Consider the following 11362-nt stretch of genomic DNA (forward strand, 5'->3'; position numbering starts at 1 on the left):
ATAACCTTATTAAGACATATATATATATATATATATATATATATATATATATATATATATATATATATATATATATATATATATATACCGTATTTTTCGGACTATAAGTCGCAGTTTTTTTCATAGTTTGGCCGGGGGTGCGACTTATACTCAGGAGCAACTTATGTGTGAAATTATTAACAAATTAGCGTAAAATATCAAATAATATTATTTAGCTCATTTACGTAAGAGACTAGACGTATAAGATTTCATGGGATTTAGCGATTAGGAGTGACAGATTGTTTGGTAAACGTATAGCATGTTCTATATGTTATAGTTATTTGAATGAGTCTTACCATAATATGTTACGTTAACATACCAGGCACGTTCTCAGTTGGTTATTTATGCCTCATATAACGTACACTTATTCAGCCTGTTGTTCACTATTCTTTATTTATGGTAAATTGCCTTTCAAATGTCTATTCTTGGTGTTGGGTTTTATCAAATAAATGTCCCCAAAAAATGCGACTTATACTCCAGTGCGACTTATATATGTTTTTCCTTCTTTATTATGCATTTTCGGCCGGTGCGACTTATACTCCGGAGCGACTTATACTCCGAAAAATACGGTATATATGTATATGTATATGTGTGGGTGGAGTGCCATCTCCAGGTTGGGGAGGAGATCTTGCCCCAAGTGGAGGAGTTCAAGTACCTCGGAGTCTTGTTCACGAGTGAGGGAAGAGTGGATCGTGAGATCGACAGGCGGATCGGTGCGGCGTCTTCAGTAATGCGGACGCTGTATCGATCCGTTGTGGTGAAGAAGGAGCTGAGCCGGAAGGCAAAGCTCTCAATTTACCGGTCGATCTACGTTCCCATCCTCACCTATGGTCATGAGCTTTGGGTTATGACCGAAAGGATAAGATCACGGGTACAAGCGGCCAAAATGAGTTTCCTCCGCCGGGTGGCGGGGTTCTCCCTTAGAGATAGGGTGAGAAGCTCTGTCATCCGGGAGGAACTCAAGAGTAAAGCCGGTGCTCCTCCACATCGAGAGGAGCCAGATGAGGTGGTTCGGGCATCTGGTCAGGATGCCACCCGAACGCCTTTAGGGCACGTCGGACCGGTAGGAGGCCACTGGGAAGACCCAGGACACGTTGGGAAGACTATGTCTCTCGGCTGGCCTGGGAATGCCTCGGGATCCCCCGGGAGGAGCTGGACGAAGTGGCTGGGGAGAGGGAAGTCTGGGTTTCTCTGCTTAGGCTGCTGACCCCGCGACCCGACCTCGGATAATGGATGGATATATATATATATATATATATATATATATATATATATATATATATATATATATATATATATACAAAGTGTAAAGCCATAGGCTCACTCAAGTTCAGTAAATTATTTAAATTTAGAACACAGCATCATCTTTTTGGTTGTTAGAGTTAGAGAGTGTTTTAACGTAGAGTTCTATATCTTTTTTTAAAGGCACACAAAACAGGTCGGGTATTGAGAAACTTACATTAATGAATATAAAACTTAGCCAATAGTATAATGAGGTTGCAAAGGTAAAATTCCTTTTAAATTGTTTTTTCATACAGTGTAAATCCCAATAGCACATCTTTAAAACAAAGCACAAATTTGTCATGAATATTGTCCAGGATGAAGCGACAGATGCCTTGCCAAAGTGATCGAGTGCTTTCACAAGTCCAAAACAGGTGGTAAACAGTCTCTGGATGCATGTTATTATTATTGACTTCCTATTGTTTGACAGCCTAGTAATGACGTCACTGGGTTTAACCACTTCTCTGTTGTTTCTTGGTGTAAAAATAGTGTTTTTCGATCAAATGTTTTGGCAATACTACTGGACAATTCAAAAGTTTTAATTTCTGCAATGAGAAGCATTACACTTACTTTACCTAATTTCATGTTGCCTTTCTGCTTGGTAGATCAAGGTTCTGCTCACTGGAATGCTCCAACCTGTGATCCTGACTGATTGAGCCAGAAGCAGTCAAGTGTTATGCACCTCCACTGCAGCTTGTCACTCGCACCAGTGGACTCTCGGTGACACCTTCAAGTGGGTAATCCCTTCAAAGAGGTACAAAGGCAAAGGCGTGGGTTCCATTGAATATGGCCATCAATTCTACTTTCATGTTCTGGGTCCTTGCTTAAGGACTAAACATCGGCCGGAGACTAAACGTTGTTTGTGCTTTTGAATAGTGGATAACAACAACAAGAGTGTGCACAAGTTGTAGAAATGCGCATAAACCTCAAACTTGTATATTCAGTAGATAAGGTTGTATTTTTGCCTAATTCCTGTGAGAATCCTGCGTGTGACTGCAGTGTGCATCTGTGAGCAGATAATACTCTATCATCTCTTTCCCTTTAGGACTTAGGTCTTATCAGGTCGGTAGTGCATGCTTCACACATTCTTGATGCATTCTTCTTTAAGTGAAGGATGAGGCAAAAACTAACCCAGTACCACTGTACATTTTTAACAATATTACGCTCTGCCTCCAAATTTTTTAATGATCTCCTTAAAGCAAGGGTGTCCAAACTTTTTCTACTGAGGGCGGCACACTGAAAAATCCAAGGGGGCCATTTTGTTATGTTTTATTTTCAAAACCAATACAATATGTAGATTTTGTTAAACCTTGAGGGGCCCCCCTTAAGTTTGGTCCCGGGGACCTGGAAGAATCTCAGTCATGAAAAATGATAAAGTCATAAGTAATTTATTATTATAACATTTTTAATATTCGTTTAAATCTCTAGATCAACTTTAGGTCTAGCTGTCGATAAAAAGGTAATATTTTAAAATGTTCATGTTTTATGCCCTTTTTGTAAAAAAACAAAACTGTTTTTAATGGTAAAAACAGAAAATATGCAACATTATCCCCAAAAAGATTTTCAAAGTGGAATATTTGATGTGAAGTAATTAGAGCCTTAAATAGGTCATTAATTCATGACATTGATTTTACTTCATTATTATTTTTTGAGCAATAATAGTTTAAAAAAAAATCCCACTAAAATATTTGGGGATCCCCACTCATAAAAGTGTTAAAAATAAGTCTTCATTTTTTTTTCTACTTTTAATGCTTAAGTCTCTAGACCAACTTCAGATCTATACATCGAATATACGTTTTTATAATTGTTTTATGTTTGTTTGGAGGAGAGAAACACCAAAGAGGAGTTGGAGTCATTTTGGATCCCGAATGTTCGAAGGCATTGAAAGGCTTCTGGGCAGTTACAGACAGAGTACTTGTTGTTAAACTTAGAGGAACACACTTTGACATTGGTCTCATACAAGTTTATGCACCAACAGCAGACCAAGAAGAGGCAGAGATTGAGAAATTCTATGAAGACCTTGAAAGAGCAAAAAGCCAACTTAAATCACATCAAGATTATAATGGGAGACTTCAAAGCAAACGTTGGTAAATAACAAATCCAAAATATTGTTGGCCCTTTTGGAATTGGCGAGATCAATGAACGCGGTGAAAAATTGGTAGAATGGTATCAAAAAACAAATTCATCATCAGCAACACTTGGTTTCAGAACCATCCAAGGAGATGCTGAACATGGAAAAGACCTGGTGATAGAGTTCGAAACTAAGTATATGTTATATTAATTGAAGAGCGATATAAAAACTCAAGCCTAGACTCAAAGTCCATGCCAGGAGTAGACTGTGGTAGTTATCACGTCCCAGTTAAAGCAGTCATGAAAATTAGACTCAAAAACATCCAAAAATATAAAAAAAACTCCAAATCTGCTGTACCAAATTTTTTAAAACAGGACCAAGAGCTTCAAAATAATCATCAGTGTCAAACTAATTTGAAATGTTATACACATTTAAAAATGCGGAAGACAGATGGAAAAAGATGCAAGAATATATAATCCGAACCACAGAAAAACTTGTTCCTGTTACTAAATGTAAACCACTCAAAAAATGGATGACTTAAGAAATTATTCGATATATTAAGACACGCGGAGAGTATCAAAACAAAAGAAAAGTGAGTACAACAAACTGGATACGCTTATAAAGAAGAAATGCAAAATGGCTAAAGAAGTCTGAATAAACTCAATGCGAAGACATAGAACAACACAACACAACACTGATAGCAAGTACATGCACCAAAAGATCAAAGAATTCAAGGGGACGCAAGGCCCATCAAAGTCAGCATGCATCAAATCAAAGGAAGGCAACGTACTAATGGAAGAAAGACATTCTGTCAAGATGGTCAGAGTATATTGAAGATTTATTCCGTGACAACAGAGACCCACCTCCAACTATAAGAAAAAACATGGAAGGCCCACCCATAACAAAAGATGAAGTGAAACATGTCATGTCCAAAATTAAACATGGTAAAGAGGTAGGAAGAGACAAAATTCCAATTAAAGTCATAGAAGCACTCGAAGAAATTGGAACATCAAAGCTGACAAAACTGATTAACATCATTTACGACGACGGGCAAATTCCATCAGATATGAAAAAATCTATTTTCATTAGTCTGCCAAAGAAACCAGGAACCACAGATAGTGATCAACAAAGATTGATAAGCCTTATGAGTCATATTATTCTTCGAGTACTGATGGCAAGCGCATGGAATAAGATACAGAGCTTTCGGCCACGCAATTCGGATTTCTCCCGGAACAGGGCACCAGAAATGCTATATTCACACTCCGTATGGTAATAGAAGTGCAAGCGGACTTATACCTGTGTTTTATAGACTATTCCAAAGCATTCCATAAAGTAAAACATAAAAACATTTTCAAAATCTTGAATGAGCTGGATATTGATGGGAAAGACCTGAGGATTATTAAATAATAAAATGATCAAATTTGTACTGGGAACAAGAAGCAGCAGTCCGAATAGTCAATTCAAAGCCATTCAAAGGGCTGTTCGACAAGGTTGTGTACTATCTCCTGATCTGTTTAACACCCACAGTGAAATGATCTTACGCAACATCAATCATCAAGATGGTGTAAAATTGGAGGAATTTATGTTAACAATCTCAGATATGCAGATGACACTGTGCTCGTGGCAGACTCTGAAGAAAAACTACAGAACATCCTGAACACAGTAGTAGCCCACAGTGAAGCAAACGGACTGGCTCTAAACCTCAACAATGCTGAATGTATGACAATTTCCAAGAAACCACATCCACCTGCACGTAACATCACATGCAACAACAAGAAAATAAAAACAAGTGGATCAATTCAAATACCTCGGCGTCACAGTAACATCTGATGGCAGGTGTGAAAAAGAGATAAACAAACGGATTGATGGCAAAAGACAGCTTCAACAAAATGAGTCTTGTATTTACAAAACCCAAAACCAGCGAAGTTGGCACGTTGTGTAAATGGTAAATAAAAACAGAATACATCCATCTTCTTCCGCTTATCCAAGGTCGGGTCGCGGGGGCAGCAGCCTAAGCAAGGAAGCCCAGACTTCCCTCTCCCTAGTCACTTCGTCCAGCTCCTCCCGGGGGATCCCGAGGCGTTCCCAGGCCAGCCGGGAGACATAGTCTTCCCAACGTGTCCTGGGTCTTCCCCGTGGCGTCCTGCCGGTCGGACGTGCCCGAAACACCTCATCTGGCTCCTCTCTATGTGGAGGAGCAGTGGCCTTACTTTGAGCTCCTCCCGGATGACAGAGCTTCTCACCCTATCTCTAAGGGCGGAGGAAGTTAATTTCGGCCGCTTGTACCCGTGATCTTGTCCTTTCGGTCATAACCCAAAGCTCATGACCATAGATGAGGATGGGAACGTAGATCGACCGGTAAATTGAGAGCTTTGCCTTCCGGCTCAGCTCCTTCTTCACCACAACGGATCGATACAGTATCCGCATTACTGAAGACGCCGCACCGATCCGCCTGTCGATCTCACGATCCGAAACAGAAGACAATGATTTGCAAATCCTTTTCAACTAATATATATAAATAAGACTGCAAAGACGGGGCTTCACGGTGGCAGAGGGGTTAGTGCATCTGCCTCACAATACGAAGGTCCTGAGTAGTCTTGGGTTCAATCCCGGGCTCGGGATCTTTCTGTGTGGAGTTTGTATGTTCTCCCCGTGACTGCGTGGGTTCCCTCCGGGTACTCCGGCTTCCTCCCACCTCCAAAGACATGCACCTGGGGATAAGTTGATTGGCAACACTAAATTGGCCCTAGTGTGTGGATGTGAGTGTGAATGTTGTCTATCTGTGTTGGCCCTGCGATGAGGTGGCGACTTGTCCGGGGTGTACCCCGCCTTCCGCCCGATTGTAGCTGAGATAGGCTCCAGCGCCCCCCGCAACCCCAAAGGGAATAAGCGGTAGAAAATGGATGGATGGAAGACTGCAAAGACAAGATATTTAATGTTCCAACTGAGAAAAAAAATTTTTTTCCAAATAATCATTAACTTAGAATTTAATGGCAGCAACACATTGCAAAAAAGTTGGCACAGGGGCATTTTTACCACTGTGTTACATGGCCTTTCCTTTTAACAACACTCAGTAAACGTTTGGGAACTGAGGAGACACATTTTTGAATCTTTTCAGGTGGAATTCTTTCCCATTCTTGCTTGATGTACAGCGTAAGTTGTTTAACAGTCTGGGGTTTCCGTTGTGGTATTTTAGGCTTCATAATGTGCCACACATTTTCAAAGGGAGACAGGTCTGGACTAAAGTTAAAAAAAGTAAAAGTGCCAATGATTGTCACACACACACACTAAGTGCGGTGAAATGATCCTCTGCATTTGCCCCAAAAAACTTGTTTTGCATACTGCAAACACACAAAATATGCAATATTTTCCTCAACAACATATTTCAAAGTGGAATTCTTGATTTGAAGTAATTTGAGCCTTGTCTAGGTAAATAATTCATAACATTGATTTTGATTCATCATTTTTTGAGCAATGACAGCTTTAAAGTAATTAACAGCCTGCATGGCAGCATAGTTTTTTCAGAGTCACCATTGCAACGTTTTCTCGTTATTTTTCACCTCTTTGCTTTTTTATTCCACTTTGTTTGTTTTGTTTTGTTTTTCCTGGTATTTCCTGCTTTAAGGCCACACGCTGCTCGTCTTCCTGCCGAAATGAGTGAGAAGTAGCAGACGGTCGTGGCAAATGAAACAACCTTGACCAGTACGCTAACTGTTTTAGCCGCAGGCGGCTGCAGACGCGAGTGATCCGCGCTAAATCTTCACGTGTGTGTCCATCTGTTCGTGTTTGTTGTGAGTCACTTCTCATAACTTATTTCCTTTGTCCAAGGGCACGCGTTGTTGTCATGGGAACGCCCCAAGCAGCTTGATGCTGAGAGCGTCATCGCTATGGCGACAGTCGCCTCGTTCATTTGCATGTTTTGATGTCAGAAAGTCCGCAGTCTAAAAGTGTCCCGCATTGGACTTTTGTGACCTTTCCTGCAGTCATCTTCAGCCAAATGATGACGCTGAGTCGTACATCCCAGATGACCTGACCTTTTACACAGCAGTTTTATTCTACCCTCAGCAACATTCTGCTGAGTTTCCATTCTTGGATTTTATGACGGGTCAGTTGTTTCCCAGCTTGTAGGGGTCATTCTCGAAGGATTCGCTACAAATTGACCTCCTTTTACTTTCTGTTCCAGCTCCACGGACGTGTCAGCATGATATTACGCCTGCTGCTTCGCCCCCCTCCTCTTCGTGGCATCGCTGCGTCACTTCGGCACATCTGCACGGAAGGCCCTGCCCTCAAGCCCGCGATCGCTCAAGAGTCCGTGGAGGTGTTAGGCCACGCCTACCCCTGCGATGACTTCACCAACGTAACCCCCAAGATCCTGGCCAAAGTGGGCCACGACCTCCACAACCGCTCCCATCATCCTCTCTGGCTCGTCAAGGAGAGGATCAAGGCTCACTTCTACAGGTGAGGACACCGCCGAGTGTCACATGACGCTCAGCACACGCCGGCCTCCTCGCTGTAGTTTTCGAACAATCAGCTGAGTGCGCGTCTCGGACGCGTCTTCGGGGAGGCAGCAGTGTAAAAGTTAACTGCGCTCCTCAGCGAACGTTGTTATCTGCCTGAGTCGCCATAAAAGTGGCTTGCAGCAATCGCCGCATTAATGTTGCATTAGGAAGTCGTTAAGCGAGTTGTGCGACGGTGCTTTACGATTCTGCCATTTGAGGGGGTCGTGATCTTTACTCTTTAAGACGCGCCTGCTCAAGCCATTTTCATGACTGATGAATATTTTTTATTTTGTTTAACAAGTCGTGGATTTGTTGTGTGCCGCAGTGCCTACATCGGTCGCTGGGGCAACCCGTTGTTCTCCGTCCACGACAACCTGAGCCCCGTGGTTACCGTGGAGCAGAACTTTGACAGGTCGTTTGATTGACAGCCTCACCGTTACTTCCTCCTCCATCTTTGTTCTTCTTACTTTGGTCGTGTTTGATTAACAGCTTGCTGATTCCGCCCGACCACCCCAGCAGGAAGCGTGGAGATAACTATTACCTGAACAGGTAAGTGACTCCCTACCCACAATGCACCTGTTGTACTGTAGAACATCCTGGTCATCAGCATGTGGACCCCTCAAAAGGGCCACCATGCTACGCGCTCACACCTCCGCCCACCAGAGGGAGCTGGTAAAATCCGGTCTGGACGCTTTCCTATTGGCTGGAGACGTTTACCGACGGGACGAGATCGACGCCAGTCACTACCCAGTTTTCCACCAGATGGAAGGCGTGCGACTCTTCTCCGACCACGAGGTAAGATGGAGGCCCTGAATTAACACGTGCGAAGTTGGATACTCTTATCATTGCAAATATTTAAATAACACTGCCAATCATTTGTGCTAAGATTGTGCTGTAAAAATGATCGTTACGGTTTTTTAGTTAGTCTAAAATACATTTTCTGACTATGTCATCCAGCCCCCCCACCTTGTCAACATCTCCCCAAGCTTGTCCCAAACGTTTGTGCTGCCAATTTTGTTAGTCTGTTATAGTTTTTATGTGGGGATGTCCGATAATGGCTTTTTTGCCGATATCCGATATTCCGATATTGTCCAACTCTTAATTAGCGTTACCGATATCAACCGATACCGATATATACAGTCGTGGAATTAACACATTACTATGCCTAATTTGGACAACCAGGTATGGTGAAGATAAGGTCCTTTTTTAAAAAAATAATAAAATAAGATAAGATAAATAAATTAAAAACATTTTCTTGAATAAAAAAGAAAGTAAAACAATATAAAAACAGTTATCGTATTTTCATAGTTTGGCCGGGGGTGCGACTTATACTCAGGAGTGACTTATGTGTGAAATTATTAACACATTTCCGTAAAATAATATTATTTAGCTCATTCACGTAAGAGACTAGACGTATAAGATTTCATGGGATTTAGCGATTAGGAGTGACAGATTGTTTGGTAAACGTATAGCATGTTCTATATGTTATAGTTTTTTGAATGACTCTTACCATAATATGTTACGTTAACATACCAGGCACGTTCTCAGTTGGTTATTTATGCCTCATATAACGTACACTTATTCATCCTGTTGTTCACTATTCTTTATTTATTTTAAATTGCCTTTCAAATGTCTATTCTTGGTGTTGGGTTTTATCAAATAAATTTCCCCAAAAAATGCGACTTATATATGTTTTTCCTTCTTTATTATGCATTTTCGGCAGGTCCGACTTATACTTCGGTGCGACTTATACTCCGACAATTCCGGTACATAGAAACTAGTAATTAATGAAGATTAGTAAAATTAACTGTAAAAGGTTAGTACTATTAGTGGACCAGCAGCACGCACAATCATGTGTGCTTACAGACTGTATCCCTTGCAGACTGTATTGATATATATTGATATATAATGTAGGAACCAGAATATTAATAACAGAAAGAAACAACCCTTTTGTGTGAATGAGTGTGAATGGGGGAGGGAGGTTTTTTGGGTTGGTGCACTAATTGTAAGTGCATCATGTGTTTTTATGTTGATTTACCGGTAATAAAAAAAATAAAAACAAAAAATAAAATCAAAATCTCCCCAAACTTGTACCATTCATTTGTGTTGTGTTTGTGCTGCAAAAATGTTGTCTAACTATAATAGTTTTTATCGTTATATTATTCATAACCAAGCCCGCACCTTGTCAAAATCTCCCAAAACGTGTCCATTTGTTTGTGCTGTGTTTGTACTGCAAACATTTTTGTCTAACTATTATAGTTTTTGTTATTGTTTTATAGTTTTTATATAATGTACGTGTTATTATTCATGAACAGCGCCCCCACTTTGTCAAAATCTCCCCAAACTTGTCCCATTCATTTGTGTTGTTTGTGCTGCAAAAATGTTTGGTCTAACTATAATAGTTTTTGTTTTTATCGTTAAAGTATTCATAACCAAGCCCCACATCTTGTTAAAAATCTCCCAAAACATGTCCATTTGTTTGTGCTACGTTTGTGCTGCAAACATTTTTGTCTAATTATTATAGTTATTAATAATCTTTTATAGTTTTTATATTATGTATGTGTTTTTATTAATAAACAGTGCCCCCACTTAGTCAAAATCTCTCCAAACTTGCCAAATTTGTTTGTGCCACAAATTTTTTTTGTCTAGCTTTTATAGTTTTTATGTTTTTAATGTTTTGTCGTATGCATTTGACCCCCCCCCCCCTTGACAAAAATCTCCCCACACTTGTCCCAATATTTTGCGTACTACAGTGCAGGGATCACCAACGCGGTGCCCGCGGGCACTAGGTCTCCCGTAAGGACCAGATGAGTCGCCCGCTGGCCTGTTCTAAAAATAGCTCAAATAGCAGCACTTACCAGTGAGCTGCCTCTATTTTTTTATTGTATTTATTTACTAGCAAGCTGGTCTCGCTTTGCTCGACATTTTTTTAATTCTAAGTGAGACAAAACTCAAATAGAATTTGAAAATCCAAGAAAATATTTTAAAGACTTGGTCTTCACTTGTGTAAATACATTCATTTATTTTTTTACTTTGCTTCTTATAACTTTCAGAAAGACAATTTTAGAGAAAAAAATACAACCTTAAAAATTATTTTAGGATTTTTTTTAAAACATATACCTTTTTGCCTTTTAAATTCCTTCCTCTTCTTTCCTGACAATTTAAATCAATGTTCAAGTACATTTATTTTTTTTATTGTAAAGAATAATTAATTCATTTTAATTTAATTCTTCATTTTAGCTTCTGTTTTTTCGACGAAGAATATTTGTGAAATATTTCTTCAAACTTATTGTGATTAAAATTCAAAAAAATTATTCTGGCAAATCTAGAAAATCTAGAATCAAATTTAAATCTTATTTCAAAGTCTTTTGAATTTCTTTTCAAATTTTTGTTCTGGAAAATCAAGAAGAAATAATGATTTGTCTTTGTTAGAAATATAGCTTGGTCCAATTTGTTATATATTCTAACAAAG

General features: G+C 39.9%; 1 protein-coding gene across 9 annotated transcripts in view; it reads left to right on the top strand.

Moving 5' to 3' along the window:
• The window catches only part of fars2 (phenylalanyl-tRNA synthetase 2, mitochondrial), a 34038-nt gene that overhangs the window by 2184 nt on the left and 20492 nt on the right, over nucleotides 1–11362 (top strand). For 2 of the 9 annotated variants that reach the window (XM_061965019.2, XM_061965020.1), the window contains exons 2-7: nucleotides 1932–2074; nucleotides 7375–7496; nucleotides 7575–7849; nucleotides 8216–8302; nucleotides 8380–8439; nucleotides 8517–8685. In XM_061965019.2, coding sequence (XP_061821003.1) covers nucleotides 7593–7849; nucleotides 8216–8302; nucleotides 8380–8439; nucleotides 8517–8685 — 573 coding nt within the window. In that variant the 5' untranslated portion in view covers nucleotides 1932–2074; nucleotides 7375–7496; nucleotides 7575–7592. Of the gene's footprint in view, nucleotides 1–1925; nucleotides 2075–7374; nucleotides 7497–7574; nucleotides 7850–8215; nucleotides 8303–8379; nucleotides 8440–8516; nucleotides 8686–11362 lie in introns of all 9 variants that reach the window. The other 7 variants (XM_061965021.2, XM_061965022.1, XM_061965017.2 and 4 more) reach the window with 6 other exon arrangements.

The sequence above is a fragment of the Nerophis lumbriciformis genome, linkage group LG07 (assembly GCF_033978685.3).
Source record: "Nerophis lumbriciformis linkage group LG07, RoL_Nlum_v2.1, whole genome shotgun sequence".
NCBI lineage: Eukaryota > Metazoa > Chordata > Actinopteri > Syngnathiformes > Syngnathidae > Nerophis > Nerophis lumbriciformis.